Consider the following 17,653-nt stretch of genomic DNA (forward strand, 5'->3'; position numbering starts at 1 on the left):
TTGATACAGGTCTATAATCTGGTGTCGTGTGATTTTTGACCTTGTCCACCCCAGTCCAACGCTGGCATCTCCACGGAATGAGCCTTAGTGGGTTGTTGTGCATCTTATAAATAATACTGTTGCCACTGTGCTTTGGTGATGATGGAAGGATAACCAGCAAAAGCATTATTAGGAAGAAATTGCTTCAACAATGTAATGTATCTGCCAACAACAGTGCAAACCTGTAATGTCAGGCTAGCAAGCCTACCTCGAAGCTGGAAGGTATGAGTTTTTAATTGATTGACAGGATGAAGGCATCGCTGGCCAGGCCAGCACTTATTGCCCATCCCTCATTACCCAGAGGGCAGTTAAGAGTCAACTGTGGGTCTAGAGTTCACATAGGCCAGATGGCAGTTTCCTTCCCTAAAGAACATGAGTGATCAAGTTGGGTTTTTCCTGACAATCGGCAATGGATTCATGGTTGTCATTTTACTGCATTCAAATGCTGTGGTCAAACCCAAGTCCCCAGACCATTACCTGGGGCTGTGAATGAACAGTCCAGCAATAATACCACTAGGCCATCGCCTCCCCATTTGAGTCCTACCGCAGGTCTTAATAGCCACGGAAGGTGCATTCATTATTTGGACACACAGGTTGAGTATCAAGTGCTCACCAATTCGGTTGTTTTTTGTTTGAAATTCCATTGAGTTAATTTTGCAATCACAGTTAAGAGGAGCTGGAAATGACAAAAATGCACTGAGCCAACTGGCCACAATTACTTTGCATTTGATTGTGGTGTGTCTCAATTTATTTGAATGATTATCATAAGATCTTACCTCAGTTTTGGCATTGCACCTAACAGCAAATAGGGAAAAGATATTCAGCAAGCAGCTTCAACAGAAAAAGGATGTGATTATTTAGGGATAAATGGTTACTCACTGATGCATAACATTACAGCCTTTATAAAAGCTCAAGATGAAAATAACCCATCTGTCAAACATGCCATATCGTATGAGAAGGAAGATGAAGATTTGCAAATGACAAGTCACGTCTAATAACTAGTTGAAGAAATAGCATATGATTATAAAGGAAATTCTGTGGATATCATACCCACAGATTTTCAAATATTTGAGATAAATAATAGATACAGCTGTAAATAAAGTATGTATGACCCTAAATTATATCAATAGGGACATGGAATTCAAAAGAAAAAGTCAGTACTAAATAGATATAAATCACTGGTTTTTCTACAGGGAGAACAGTGTACAGTTTTAGGTTCCTAGCTTTGGGAAGTATACCAAGGGCTAATGGACAAAGTACGTAAGGATCCACTAGGATCATACTGAATACCAGCTTTTGGCTAGGAGGAGAAATTAAATGCAGTGGTATCATTTTTAGAAGAAATTTAAGGAAATTTGACAAAAATAATTAAAATTACAAAGGGTTTGATAAAGTAAATCGCAAAAATTGTCATGGTGACTGAGTAACTAAATAGAAGCCATAAATGTAAGATCATTGCTAAAAGAGGAACAAGTGAAATTAGTGAATTTACTTATATGTAAAATGTAGAGCATATGTAACGCTACATCAGAAGTTTAAATAGGAGAAAATCCACAGTAGATTTTAAAAGAAAAATGAATATAATTTTTTTTAATTTAGAAAGCACTTGAAGGAGAAAGGGAAAGGGCTAAGGAATAAGATTAAATGCATGACATTTTAACAGTTGGTACAGAGGCAATGAGTTAAATTGGGCTGTAAAACTGTTTTTCTTCTACTCTTTCCATCACTCCAGAGTTCCAGGTATTCCATTGCCTCTATTATCACTTGACTTTTCTTACTGTCTTGCTTTTGATCAGTTACCCAATATTTCCAAGAAGTGATATTCTCAACAACTTTCCATACAGTTCCCACAGTATGTTATTAGTGGAGGGCAGGAAGGGTGGGGTGAGACTGGAGTATTATAGATCAGATTCACTGACATCTTCCCTGCTCCCCAACATGTCAGTCAAACCCCCTTGTTTGTAATTCAAATTTGCCCTCCTGCTGAGTGGGATTCTGACTGAAACACAAGTCCTTCAAGATTCACCATATTCCCAGCTTTACATCGCAAACTTATAGGCAGAAAATTAAACATAGTGGGTATCTCATTATGGGCATTTTATAGGTGGGATAATCGTCATTCCATCTATACATACAATATATATACACATTTGTCAACCTGTGTGTCCAAATAATGAATGCACCTTCTATGGCTCTCAAGTCCTGAAGTAGGAGTCAAACACATACCTTCTGACTCAGAGATAGGTTTCACATTACATGTGTGCACTATTATTATACTGCATAGACTGACAACACCGAACAAGGAAAATTTCACCTGACACATTAATGGTACCCAGGATAGGTTAAAATATTATAAACACCACAACAATGAATTAAATAAAATGCTTGTCAAGACTTTATTTTCACTTAACAATTTGCAAAATTGTTGCAATTAAATACAGAACTAATAGTGCAATCCATAAATGTATGCATTTGTTTTTATAGTGTTAACTACAGATGCTCCCCCCTACTCCCTATAAATGACAAGGAGTGTAAGTCATATAGGCCAGAAGTTCGATAATTTGCACAGTGTTCACTCAATTCAGCCAGGACAACAATAGAGGTTCGATATAATTAGTCTCAGTGCTCCTGGACTTAGAGCAGAACAATTATTTAGGTCTCTTAGTGATTATGCTAATAATGCTGCAAGTCTGGATGAGGGCAGGATTAGATTTTATTACTTAAAGACAGGTCCAGATAGTTCTATATTGTTCGCCACCTGAAGGAATCCAGTGACACCTCTAAAGATCCCAGATAAAGAATAGCCACCTGATGTGAGGATTGGAACCATTTCTAACAAGAGCCTAGTGTGGGGAGAGGGGCAAAATTTGGGAAAAACAAAACAATTCTGTCCTACGTTACAATCTACTAAATATCATTTCAACCTATTTCCTAACATAAAGTGTATTATGTTTAAAAACATCGAGGTTGATTTTCACAGCACTGCTGGTTACTTGGCTCAGCTTTGTTATAAAGCAAATGGTATTGTCCACATGTACTCCTGTATATCAACCTTCCAACATGATGCTGGCAATGGTCTTAAAGGGAAGCTGCACTCTTGTGGGGAAGCCCGTTCTTTCACTTACTCACTCTTTGTGTGAGAGTGAGATTTTTGTCTCCTCCACCAATCTATTCCAGTTTGTGTACACTTTTCATTTCCCACTGAAAGTGTGTGTGTGTGTGTGTGTGTGTGGGGGGGGGGGGGGGGCAGTGGTTGGGACAGACACAAGAGAATGAGAAAAGCCATCTAAGTCTATTAACTTTTCACTACTGATTTGCATGCTACTTTTAGATATTTCACACATAAAGACCACTACCAAATCTCACGGTCAACTTTTAAGATAGACAAATGTGCCAGTTGAACAATGAAGTTCACACTAAATTAAGATAGCAAGGTGGGGGCACAAAGCTCATTTTAACTCCAGCTCACCCATCTCAGTCTGAGAGAGTCTCAAATTCTCTTGAATGTACCCCATCACAATTACTAACCTATGTACATCAAAGCATAAACCTGAATTAAATTCAGGAGGGTGTCTGCAAAGAATTGGCACAAGTGTCTACAATCTCACTACCAAAAATGAATGTTTGCATCTTGTTCAACTTAGTATAAAAGAATAGTGACACAACATTCCATTGATACATTTCACACTACAGTCTGGGTTGTATGTTTGAACATCTACGTTAACTGCCATAAAATAAGACATTCAGCAATGACAATTACCAAAGTTCATGGAGGTATCAGAATCACTTTGTGAACATACACTTTGTGAAGAAGTTTGGTTTGATATTATCCAAAAGAGAACTCAACAGCACCTCTCACAGTTCAATGTCCAGGTGCTACATATTTGGATTTCGTTTGAGCCAAATCCTATTTCCATGCTTCACTGCTTCTCTAGATCACTGGGAGGTGGACTGGGAAGAATGTCATTCATCACTGCCCTTCTCTGCTGCAACTTTAACTGGAGCTCACGACTGACAGCTGCTGGAGAAATTGTAAGATGTGTTAGCTATAAACATACAAGCATAGTTCAGCAAATATTTCTCTCCTTTCCTGAAGATGAGAGCTCACACTGGGACAGATACCAGCCATCAGCACCATTTCACTCCTTTGGGCCATTCTACATGGTTAATGCTACATTGTCAGTATAGGTTACAATTAAGCCTTCTCTTCCTATCCAAAAATTCAACCCCATGTATACTTTACCAAGGCTTTCAGGAGAGGTTTGTGACTGTTTCTTTCTCCACTTGCCCGTGGGTTTCAGTGGACCTTGGGCCAAAGTTACGAACAATGATGAGGTCAAAACATCATGGAAATTAATGTTGATAAGAGACCAATTTTACTTTCCCTAATTGCACACTTACTGAGATTAGCTAATGGAACAGAGACAAGTAACCAATGCCGATTGTGTGATCACCATGGCTCATTGTCACATTAGGTAGTTTTTTTTGAATGATGGGTGGTGCAGTGGATTAGGAGCTTCCAAATAGTTAAAAAAAAACGTATGCCATTTCATTACATTTAAACAAATTAGGAGATACCCCATCTAGCCTACACACAACAGGGCAGATTAATGTGGCAAATCCATCTAATCTGCACATCTTTGGACTGTGTGAGGAAACCGGAGCACCTGGAGGAAATCCACACAGACACAGGGAGAATGTGCAAACTCTACGCAGTTACCCAAGGCTGGAATCAAACCCAAGTCCCTGGCATAGTGAGGCAGTAGTGCTTACCATTGAGTCACTGTGCTGCCCCAAAATGGGGTTGGAGTATAAGAGTAGGGAAGTCTTACTGCAATTGTACAAGATGTTGGAGAGACTACATCTGGCGTACTGTGAGCAGTTTTGGACCCCTTATTCAAGGAAAGATAAAATTTAATTGGAGGCAATTCATAGAAGGTTCACAAAGATGATCCCTGGTATGGAAGGACTGTCTTATGAGCACAGGCATGTTGAAACTCTACTCACTGGAGTTTAGAAGAATGAGAGGTGATCTCATTGAAACATACAGGATTTTTAATGGACTTGACAGGGTAAATGCTGAGAGGATGTTACCCTCATGGGGAGAGTCTAGGACCAGAAGGCAAAGTCTCAGAATAAAGGGGCACCAATTTAAGGCTGAGATAAGGAAGAATTTCTTCTCTCAGAGGGTCATTGTGTATATTTAAGGCTGACATAGATAGCTTCTTCATCAATACATGAATTATTCAATCGTTCATCAGCAGTCCCTCGCAGATGAGGATGACCCTCTTCCACTGTCAGGGTGAGTCCTTAGATCTCTGTACTGATCAATGCAGCTACTGCAGGCTCTGTTACACTTGGGGCAGGTGTTGGTCATGGAAAGGGCTGGGTGGAATGTTGGTGTGGTAGTACGCTCCTTATGTTGTTTTTGCCTGGCTTCCACTTTTTCCCATCGGCAAGTCTAGAGATGCCTTCCCGGATGCTCCTCCTACACTCTGGACAGTGTTGGGCCAGCAATTCCCAGGTGTCAGTGGGAATAACGCTCTTCACCAATGAGGCCTTGAGGGTATCACTGAAGGGTGGAATGGATAGGATAGTGGACATGAGGAATGTCAGATCAGCCGTGATCCTACACGCACATCCCTGAACACTATGGGGCAATTTAGCATGGCCAATCCACCCAACCTGCACATCTTTGGACTGTGGGAGGAAACCGGAGCACCCGGAGGAAACCCACGCAGACACGGGGAGAATGTGCAAACGCCACACAGACAGTCGCCTGAGGGTGGAATTGAACCCGGGTCCCTGGCACTGTGAGGCGGCAGTGCTAACCACTGAGCCACCGTGCCGCCCTCTTGAAAGGCGAAGCTGGCTCGAAGGGCTGAACAGCCTACTCATGTTCTTATTTCTTACCGTCCTATAAGACTGTTGGAAGTTTCAATGAGGTCATTGTACATTCTTCAAAACTCTAAAGAATACATGCCTAGTATCCTCAATCTTTCCTTATAAGCCAATCCTGCCATCCCAGTGATTAAACTGTTGAACCTCTGCTTCACACTGTGCACAGCAAGTATATCCCTCTGAGAAATGAAAACAAAGACTATCCACAATACACCAGGAGAGGGCTCCCCAAGGCTCTATGTAACTGCAGTGAGGCACCCTAACTGCTGTACTCAAATATCTCAACAGAAAAGTTACAATAACTCCATTGATTCATTTTACTCGCTAGAAAATCCTATGAAATTTGTTGATTGCATTCCAAATTGCACCATGAAAATCTCCTGGTGAGTGAAACTTCTCTATAATTAGACAAGGTACACAATTTGATGATTACACTGAAAAATAATGTTCACATGTTTTAACCACTTTCTCTACCTACATAGTGTTAATCTAGGGAGAGTACTCCAGCTGGAAGGCTTTGTCTGTGTCTCTGATTTTGAACGTGGTGGCTTTAGTGCATCCTTGGATAAAGCTGCAAAAGGCAGAAATGAGATGTTAAAGAAGACTGCAGTGCCATGAGTCTACATTTTGAACATTTCATTAAAATAAAACCAAACTATTTTAATCCCATTTAACTAAAAGTGTTTAAGTATATTTATTAGTTTTAATTGTGAACAGAGCACTAAATATTCATAGTTAGAGACAAAAAACTGCAGATGCTAGAGTCCGAGGTAGACAAACAGGAGGTTTTAAAGAACACAGCAAGCCAGGCAGCATCTGGAGGAAAGGAGAAGTCAACATTTTGGGTATTACCCTTCTTCAGGACTTGAGTCTCCTGTCTGACTAAATATTCATAGTTTCCATATGTTCCCTTAATTCTGATGGATATTTTTGTTGTGGGAAGTGAAGGGTGGGGAGTCCTAATCTTCCCATCTGAGAGGCCAGAGGATGTAAAGGTTTGAGAGCTAGTGCCTTGCTCTATATTTTAAACATTTGATTGAGGGACCACAGCTCAATCAATTTCTTATTGTCAAGACTGCTACAACATGGGGGATTGTGACATGGCTCTGCAACAGCAAATCCCTACAGACCATGCCGTTGTTAAACTTGAAAGAGTTCAGAACATATTTACAAGGATGTTGACAGGGTTGTAGGGTTTGAGCTCGAGGGAGAGGCTAAATAGGATGGGGCTATTTTCCCTGGACCGTCAGAGGCTTGGGGGGGGTGACCTTATAGAGGGGCGTGGATAGGGTGAATAGTCAAGGTCTTTTCCCCAGGGTAGGGGACTCCAAAACTAGACGACATGGGGTGGGGTGGGCGGGGGGAGCGGTGAGAGAGGAAAGATTTAAAGGGGACCTAAGGGGCAGCTTTTTCACGCAGAGGGTGGTGTGTGTATGGAATGAACTTCCAGAGGAAGTGGTGGACCATAAGACCATAAGACATAGAAGCAGAAATTAAGCCATTCAGCCCATTGAGTCTGCTTCGCCATTCAATCATTGCTGATAAGTTTCTCAACCCCATTCTCCCGCTTTCTTCCCATAACCTTTGATCCCCTTGACAATTAAGAACCTATCTAACTCTGTCTTAAATATATTCAATGACCTGGCCTCCACAGCCTCCTGTGGCAATGAATTCCATAGATTCACCATAGATTCTCTGGCCGAAGAAGTTTCTCCTTATCTCCATTCTAAAGGGTCTTCCCTTTAATCTAAGGCTATGTCCTCAGGTCCTAGTCTCTCCTACCAATGGAAACATCTTCCCAATGTCCACTGTGTCCAGGTTGTTCAGTATTCTGTAAGTTTCAACTAGATCCCCCCCTCGTCCTTCTAAACTCCATCGAGTATAGACTCAGTCCTCAAATGCTCCTCATATGTAAAGGCTTTCATTCCTGGGATTATTCTTGCGAACTTCCTCTGGATCTGCTCCTGGGCCAATACATACTGAGGTATGAGGCCCAAAATTGCTCACAATATTCTAAATGTGTTCTGAGGAGAGCTTACGAAGCCTCAGATGTGCATCCCTGCTTTTATATTCTAGTCCTCTTGAAATATATGCCAACATTGTATTTGCCTTCCTAAATACCGACCCAACGTGCAAGTTTACCTTAAGAGGATCCTGGACTAGGACTCTCATGTCCTTTTGCACTTCAGATTTCTGAATTTTCTCCCCATTTAGAAAATACCCTATGCCTCTATTCTTCCTACCAAAGTGCACGACCTCACATTTCCCCACGTGTATTCCACTGATGGACAATTACAACATTTAAAAGGCATCTGGATGGATATATGAATAAGAAGGGTTTAGAGGGATAGTGCCAAATGCTGGCAAATGGGACTTGATTAATTTCGAAAATCTGGTTGGCACGGATTGGTTAGACCAAAGGGTGCATTCTCTATGACCATGAGCTGCTAGCTTTCAAATCATACCACTGTTGCAACTGAACAGAAGCCTGACATTTCTGCACAAGGTGAAAATTCATTTATAAAACATAAAGGTCTATTAAACACAATTTATTCAGACACCATACAGAAGTTGGGATAATCCTATCTCCTCATATGCAACTTAGTGCTTTTAGGAGAGGGCAAGACAGAGAGGATAAACAGCACTGAATCCAATATCAAACAATGGGCAGGCTGGGAAAGAGCCTCTCAGGCAGGCGTGGTACTAAGCCCAACAAGGTTTGCAGCTCAGCACCACTCACTGTATTCCAGGCACATCTGCCCCAGATGGAGATCAATATTTCATTCCTATTTCAAATGTAAGGTTTTTTTAAAACAACTTACTTTGTACTTTGCCATGATTCAGCTTCTCAGTTTCTGAGGAAAGAAAAGATGTTATACATTCAAATCAAAAATTAGAAGGGACTTACAACACAAGCCTTCCAGTTGTAGAAACATACAACACAGGAAGAGGCCATTTGGCCCAATATAAAGCCTGGTTACTGACCTTCCTTCAGAATGAACGGCTTCTCTCAATCTAATGCATCAAAACCCTTTTATAATTTTGAAAACTTCTGTTCAATCATTGCATAACCTTCCGTGTTCAAAAAGAAAAAATCCTGGCTTCCCTTGCTGTCCACATAACTGAAGTCCCTCATCCCCGAAACCAATCTGATAAATCTTCTGTGTGCCTTGTTCAAAGCTATGAAATGTGTCCTAAAGTGTGGTGCCCAGAGCTGGACACAATATTGCAGGTGAGGACTAAATATTGATTTATAAAGACTAACCATAAATTCTTTGCTTTCATAACTAATACCTCTATTTATCATATGGGGTGGTATTGCTCAGTTGGCTGGACAGCTGGTCTGTGATGCAGAGTGACACCAACAGCGTGTGTTCAGTTCCCACATTGGCTGAGGTCACCATGAAGGAATTCCCTTCTCAATCACTGACCTCGCCTGTAGTGTGATGATCCTCACATTAAACAACCACCAGTCGTCTCTCTCTAACGAGAAAGGAGCCCTACGGTCTGGTAAGACTATGGTGACTTTACCTTTATATCATGCCAAGGTTCCCATTGCGTTTTCAAGCTCGTCATTGCCAAATTCAAAGATCTGTGATTCCCTGTGTCCCAAACCCACATTAAAGTCAAACCCCTCATTTTATAGTAGCTGTCTTCATTTTTCCTCTCAAATTGTATCATTTCATATTTCTTTGCACTTCACAAGCTCCACATCTGCCCATTTCACCCATAATACCACCCATTAGAGTCATGTCATACTCATAGCTTGGTAGTCATGACAACAGTCAACCTGCAGGCAGGTTTAAGTTAGTTTTAGCCTATTGTATCATTCCTGCCAGACAAACAATGGAATCCAAGATTATCTTGGTTTGCCTAGTACAGCAATTTACTGGATACACACTTCCCAAAGCAAGTAAAGTGAGAGGAACTTGGAGCTGCTGTACGAATTATTTATTTGAAATTGGGACTAACTTAATAACTTCTCTTCTGTCTCTTACAACAACTCCAGTTATTCACTTTACTTGCTAGAAAATCCTATGAAGTTTGATTTGATTTGACTTATTAGAGTCACCTAGGTACAGTGAAAAAGTTTTGCTTTGCCTGCAGTACAGGCAGATCATACCATACAAAGTGCATTAAGGTAATAGAACAGAGTGAGGAATACAATGTTACAGCTGCAGCTCACAAAGAGTGAGGTCAACTTTAAATTCGAGATTTGAGAAGTGCATTTAGAAGTCTAATAAGAGTGGGGATTCTCAACTTGCACAATGTACAAAAACAAAGTTGCTGGAAAAGCTCAGCTGGTCTGGCAGCATCTGTGAAGGCAAAAACAGAGTTAACATTTTGGGTCCGGTGACACTTCCTCGGTGCGTTCCTTGATAAGTGAAAAGGTTTAACCTGAGGGTCACCACACCTCAGGCGAGGGCAGAGGCTGAGAACGGCAGTCCTTAGTGATGACCTCAGCCAGCAGAGGAATTAAACTCACACTGTTGATGTCACTCAGCATCACAAACCAGCTCTCCAGCTACTTAGCTACAATTCGACATGGTTCACAATTTGATAACTGCATTGAAAAACAATTTTGAACTATTTTAACCATTTTCTCTATCTACCTGATGTTAATGCAAGGTGAGTACTGAAACAGCAAGGGTCTGCCTGTGTCTGAGGTTTTCGATGGGGTGGCATCAGTGCCTCCTTGGGTAGTTCTGCAAAAGACAGAAAAGAAATGTTAAAGAGGACTGCTGTACCATGTAGAAATGTCTACTATTGTAAACCAGTATATGTTATACCACAGTAACTATTTATTTAATAGTTGGGCTATTAAACAACATGAGCCTATCTGTGGCTCTTAATTATTTAAACATGGACATATTGGCCCTTTTAATCGAATGTTGTAAGATGCAGAATGTAACAAATGTCCAGTTTTAGCCACAGGAAGAGCCTCAACTCACCTTCACAAAGATTTGGATGGAGCAGAATTCCAACATTCAGTTCACTGAGCAGTGGTGGTAAAACTTCAGTGATGGCAGCCATAAAACTAAAATTTAGTTATTTATTTCACAGTCAAATTCTCCTGGGTCAGTGGTTTTCAAAATGTTGTCCATGGGAGTCATCCGGGTTAAATGCAGGCTGGTCCAAAACATCAGTCACTGATGCATTACAACATGGCCAAGGACTTTTGAGAAAACAGGCCAGAACCCTTGTCCTTATCTCTTGTATAACATTACACATTCAGACTGGCTCTCGTATACACGGCACAAGTGATCGTAAACTCAAGCAGGAATGTTGCAGTTTTATCTGGAATATTTACTGTTGATTTTGTTTGTTTAATACAGGTGTAAGATAAATAATATTTTCTCAGAAGGTTGGGATGATTTAAAATGTACATTAGAATGTTTCAAATGTTCTCTTGTAGGTTCAATGTTTCTAATATGGAAAGATCCAAAGCTTTGCATGTGGCAAGAAGTAATAACTTACTTATTCTGTTTAAAGTCATTGAGATCTATAGCACAGAAAAAGGCCCTTCAGCCCATCTAGTCTGCATCAGTCAAAAACAATCACCTAACTATTCTAATCCCATTTAACTGAAAGTAAATTAGATACATATTTATTATGGTTAATTGAGAATAAATTGCATATAGATGCTTATAGATTCCTTATGTTCTCATTAACTCTGATGGATATTTTTGCTGTGGGACGGAAAAGTGGGTGCAGAGTCTTTTTATTCCGCATCTGAGAGGTCAATGGATGTAAAGGTTTAAGAGCTAATGCTTTGCATTTTAAACTTTTGATTGAGAGGTCACAACTCAAAGAATTTCTGGTGAAAGGTTTATTGTCAAGACTGCTGCAATATGGAGGATTGTGGCATGGGTCTGCAACAGCAAATTCCTGCAGACCATAAGCTGCTAGCTTTCAAATCATAACACTGTTGCAGCTGAACAGAAGCCAGATATTTCTGCACAAGGTGAAAATTCATTTATAAAACAAAGGTTTATTAAACACAAATTTATTCATACATTCTACAGAAGGATAATTCTGTCTCCTTATATGCAACTTAGTGCTTTAAGGAGAGGGCAAGGCAGGGAGGATAAACAGCACTGAATCCAATATCAAATAATGGGCAGGGTGAGAATGAACTTCTCAGGCAGATGTGGTACTAAGCCCAACGAGGTTTGCAACTCAGCTCCATTCATTGTAGTCCAGGCACATCTGCCCCAGATGGATTATTCCTATTTCAATTGTAAGAATTTTTTCAAACAACTTACTTTGTTCTTTGACTTGATTCAGTTTATCAATTTCTGGAAAGAAAAGATATTATATTTTCAAATCAAGAAATGAAAAGGGACATACAACACAAGCCCTCTAGGTCATAGAGTCATATAACACGTAAACAGTATACACCACAGGAAGAGGCCATTTGGCCCATTATAAAGCCTGGTTACTGATCCTCTTTCAGAATGAACAGCTTTTCTAAATCTAATGTACCAAAACATCTTATAATTTTGTACACCTCTGTTGAATCATTGCATTACTTTCTCTGTTCAAAGAGGAAATGTCCAGGTTTCCCTTGCCTTTCCATTTACTGAAGGCCCCCATCCCCAAAACCAATCCGATAAATCTTCTGTGTGCCTTGTTCAAAGCTATGAAATGTGTCCTAAAGTGTAGTATCCAGATCTGGACACAATTTTCCAGCTGAGGCCTAAACATTGATTTATAAAGACAAACTATAACTTCTTTGCTTTTGTTATTAATGCCTCTGTTTTTAAGCCAACAGTACCTCTCCTTTTTCAATGTTGTTTTAATCTCATCATGCCAAATTCCAGGCTCTGATTCCCCAGATCTTTCTGTCCCAATTTTAATGTTCACATTAAAGTTGCACTTCTTATTTTGTAATGCCTATCCAAATTTTTACTCTAAACACTTATCACTTCACATTTCTTTGCATTAAATATCATGAGGTCCAGGTCTGCCCAATTCACCCATAGTAGGAATACTATCCACTATAGCCATGTCATACTCCTAGCTGGATAGTCACTATGCACCACTCAAGTCTGAGTTAGATTTGTGCAATGACGCCATACTGATTAGGGCATGGTTCAAGACTGCCCTAAATTTGTCAGTAAACTCTTTAAACACTTTTAGCCTGTTGTCAAAGTTTTACTGAACTGCCTGCCAGCATGCCAAAACTTTTACTAAATTATAACAGAGTGCTTCTCAAGTCGGGTAATACTGTTGATTAGAATTGTAAAAGGAATAGTCACCACAGGCCTGCTGTCTCATTAGAGATAGTGAGTTTAACCCGAGCATCACCATGCCAAAGAGGAAGGGCGAGGTTGAGAAGCTGTGACCTTCATGCTAACCTCAGTCCATGTGGGAATTGAACCCACACTGTTTGCATCGCAAATCAGCAATCCAGCCAACTGTATCTATCTACTCACAATCCACCCATTATTTGAATGTTTCTTCACACAAAAGTTAGAAGTGAAGGGAGTGTCCACATGATGGAGCTCTGAGCACTCATTATGCGTCAAACTGGGACTAGTAATGTAAGAAATAGGAACAGGACTAGGCCCATTAATTTGCTGCACTATTCAAAAAGATCATAATTGACCTGACTGTGGCCTTAACTCCTTTCTTGTCCCTCCCATGGGCAATAAATATTGGCCTAGCTGGTGACACCGACTTCAGATGAAATGAATAAACTCCTTTCCTGTCCCTCTCTCTGGGAGACCTCGATTTTTAAATTGTTCCCCACTTTTGGATTCCACAATGAAAGGTAATATCTTCCCAGTATCTAATTGTAAACCTAACCATCCTAGAATCTTAGGAGTGTCAATAAGATCACCTCTCATTTGTCTAAAATCCAATGAGTGTAGGTTCGGCTTGTTCAGTCTTTCCTCATCAGATAATCCCAGGAATCAAACCAGTGAGCCTCCTCTGAACTGTACCCAAAACAAGTATCCATCCATCTTAAGACAGGAGACTAAAACTGTAGACAGTAATCCAACTGTAGTCTTACCAATACCCTGTACAGTTGGAGCAAGAGTTATCTAATTTTATGTTCCAACTCTCTTGCAATAAAGGTCAACAATCCATTTGCTTCTTAATTTTATGCTGTACCTGCTAGCCAAGTCTTTATGATTCATACACCCGATCTCTCCATATGGCAACATACTCTGGTTTCTCTCCAGTTAAGTAATATTCTGCTTTTCTTGTTTTCTGGACAAAGTGGGCAACTTCACATTTTTCTCATAGATTACTTCATCTGCCATTTTTCAGTCCACTCTCTTAACGTATCCATATTCCCTTGCAGTCTCTGGATCCTCCTTGCAGCTTGCTTTCCTACCTATATTTATATCAACAAATTTGTCCACAATGCAATCCATCCTTTCGCCTATACTGTTAATATATTTTGTAAATTGTTGGAAACTCAGCACTGGTCCCTGTGGTACTCCACTCATTACAACTTGCTAACCAGAAAATTATTCAGATTCTTGTGTTTCCTGGTACTTAGCCAATCCTCTATCCATGTTCATTTATTAGCCCCAACACCATAATCTCTTATTGCATGCAGTAACTTTTTAGGTAGCATCTCATTGAATGCCATTTGGAAATTCAAGTACTGGCCTCATTTCCAACATCTGGCACTCTCAGGACCAAGAGACTGCTCTGGATTTGGGATGTTCCTGGATTCTGGATAGCCCACTGGAGGAAGAGGAAGTTTGTGAATATGACTGAGTCCCTTCTAGCATCTCAGTGTAGAATTGTTTACATAGAGGTTACTGTTCAAAGGATGTGATCATCTAATTCATTCTAATCACTAAAACCCAGTTGTGTCAAATGCTAAACATTTGCCTTAGTGAGGAGATCCTTCACTCAAATTAGAAACACAACTAGCTGCAGAGGCTACAATTTAACAGCACAAACCAGCTGAGTGAGAACATCTCCAGTTCTTGAATCATTTTATTGGGGCACTGCAAACCTTTCCATTACTGCAGTTTATAGAGACCTCCACATTACATTAAATTGGAACATTTAGAGAAATGTGCTGATGCACTGTCAGGTACTTCATCAAGTAGACTTTTTTGTAATGTAAAGACTATTAGCATAAACCTTTTACTTTCTCATGAAGTGAAAATTTTACAATCGGATACTTGTTTCACACTAGATGAAACATTTAGTTCCTCCCTCTTGATGCATGTATACTATAAGGCACTGATACTAGGAGAGTGAACATTGGTTGAAGTTAAATCTATCATTCCTATAGCAACAACCTTCTGAGGTCTAATGACTCAGCAGAGACTAAGAACTGAACGTAGGTTTATTTACTGATTGTCTTCACTAACTGAATCACTGACAGGTCTCTTCAGTGTCCAACTCTTCCTGATTTTGTCCTCTGGCTTCAATGCAAAATTGGTCTCTTCATTCCCACACTTACCCTATTCCAGGAGTGGTACCCAGATTATCTGAGCGAATGAAATTCACTTTTGGACAAACAGATTTTGGATAATGTACTTCTAAACTAAATTGACTGATGCTCCTTCATCTGCTTTGCTAGTTAAATTTACAAGAACTATAAATTTTTTTATCAAATGCTATTTTCCTACAAACCATATTTACGCTACTTGATTGTTTTAAATGCCTCAGTAAGCCTCCATAATAATGGATTCTAGCATTTTCCCATTGACCAATATTAGACGAACAGGCCTACAATTTCATGCTTCCTGTCCTTCCTTTTCTGAATACAAATACTACATAAGGGGTTTTCTAACCTGCTGGGATCTTTCCAGCATCTAGGAAATTTCAGAAGTTTACAACAAAAGTATTCATTATCCCTATAGCCACTTTCTTTCGGAACCTACAATGCAGACCATCAGTTGCAGGGTTCTGATCAGCCATTAATCCCAGGAGTTTTCTCACTAATTTTTCTCTCTCGTAATTTTGGCTGTTTTAATTTCCTCCCTCCCTTCTGCCTATTGATTCTGGAATGTTTTCTGTGTTTTCTACTGTGAACAACACACAAAATTCTTTTTAGGAAAGGTTTAGAGGGATATGTGCCAAATGCGGGCAAATGGGACTACTTCAGTTTAGGGTACCTGGTCAGCATTGACAAGTTGGACCAAAGGGTCTGTTTCTATGCTTTATAACTCTAATTCTACTGTTTCACATTATTGACTCCTCAGTCACACCTTCTGAGGGACCAGCATTTACTTAAGTGTCTCTCTTTCGTTTTATGTACTTGTAGAACTTTTAACTGTCTGTTTTCATATTTATTTGCTAGTTCTATCTCAATCCAATTTATATCTTTCGTTAATCGTCCTTTTCTCATTTCAAATTTTTTCCAAAATGTCTGAGCTACCTCCACCTTTGCAGCTTTGTACACCAGTTTTTCAATTTAATACATTCCTAACATCTTTAGTTAGCCACAGATGGCACATCCTTTTCATAGTGTTTCTCTGAGTGGGATATATTTTTGTTAAGAGTTATGAAATATCTACTAAAACGTCTGCTAATACTTCTCCACCTTGTTACCTTATCAATTTTTCCATTCCATAACTCAGTCTTCATATTGTCTTTATAATTGCCTTTATTTAAGTTTAAATCACTAGTTCAGACCCAAATTACTTACCCTCAAATTGAATGTGAAAGTCTAACATGTTAAGATCACTCTTACCTGTAGTATCCTTTACTATGAGGGCACTAATTAGCAATTTCACTATTAGCCAAATTTTTAATTATAATTACAGTTTCTGAACAGATATAAACTGTAAAATGAATTCTAGGCAAGAAGTTAACAAAAGAATAGTGGTTGCACCATGAACACTTTAATTTATATAATGGATAAGCACAGTGCTACCTTGGGACTAAAGCTTGGATGTCCTGGAATTAAAAATATTGGCTGTGCATTTATAAACTAGACAGGCCAGTTCCTAGTGCTGCCCTCCAGTTAATGTTTGGTAATTAAATACAAGAGTCTGCACACTTTTCCAATTCTGCTTTTAAAAATCGGCATGCACATTATAGTCAAACTGTACTCCTAAACAATGCTGCCCAGCAAGCCAGCCTGTTGCATTCCTACATCGAAATTAACAATGCAAATTTCCTAAGCTGTACAGGAATTTATAATTGGAGACAGTGGGGGAAAAGTAGAGTCTTGCTGTATGGTACAAGCTACTACAACTAATGTACACAGTGGTCATACTGGGCTCGTACGAGGAGGATAAGAAAGTAATGAAGATGCTGTCAATGTTGTGAAATTCCAGCATTACTCAATATCACATGAACATTGGAGAATATAGCATACTATTGGACAAGTCATGATCACAAGCAAATAGCTGGGACACTTTGAGTAGTTTTTCCTGATGATTAACCTGAAGGTAGTATGTCAAATAATAACTGCAAAAAGAGAGGCAGAGCCAAGAATTTCAGTGACCAACACTGCACTGTACTTCAATGCATCAACATGCCTCTGAACCTGGATTTCACTCCTAATAATAGTAGATTTGAAACTATTTTCTTGCTCTTTCTTCTGTAAATATCAGGGGTTATTCTTCTAAATTAATAAATGGTGTCCCTTCAGAACTTTTTCGATTTCTTGATGAGGAAGTTTAATCAAGGAGCAGTTAAAGTTTAACTCTAGATGCACCCTACAGCTTTGGTGTAATCACCCACTTTCACTGAAATTAAATCAATAGCAAACTGCATTTATGTA

General features: G+C 39.6%; 1 protein-coding gene across 3 annotated transcripts in view; it reads right to left on the bottom strand.

Annotated features, from left to right (window-relative positions):
* Window positions 1-2,411: 2,411 nt before the first annotated feature.
* LOC109922174 (signal-transducing adaptor protein 1) overlaps window positions 2,412-17,653 on the bottom strand; it is a 55,546-nt gene continuing 40,304 nt past the window's right edge. For 2 of the 3 annotated variants that reach the window (XM_048614168.1, XM_048614166.1), the window contains exons 11-15: window positions 12,207-12,239; window positions 10,554-10,646; window positions 8,763-8,795; window positions 6,419-6,511; window positions 2,412-4,060 (exon numbers count right to left, since the gene is read on the bottom strand). In XM_048614168.1, coding sequence (XP_048470125.1) covers window positions 3,960-4,060; window positions 6,419-6,511; window positions 8,763-8,795; window positions 10,554-10,646; window positions 12,207-12,239 — 353 coding nt within the window. In that variant the 3' untranslated portion in view covers window positions 2,412-3,959. The remainder of the gene's footprint in view (window positions 4,061-6,418; window positions 6,512-8,762; window positions 8,796-10,553; window positions 10,647-12,206; window positions 12,240-17,653) is intronic. The other variant, XM_048614167.1, reaches the window with a different exon arrangement.

The sequence above is a fragment of the Rhincodon typus genome, chromosome 29 (assembly GCF_021869965.1).
Source record: "Rhincodon typus isolate 14 chromosome 29, sRhiTyp1.1, whole genome shotgun sequence".
In the NCBI taxonomy this organism is placed as follows: domain Eukaryota; kingdom Metazoa; phylum Chordata; class Chondrichthyes; order Orectolobiformes; family Rhincodontidae; genus Rhincodon; species Rhincodon typus.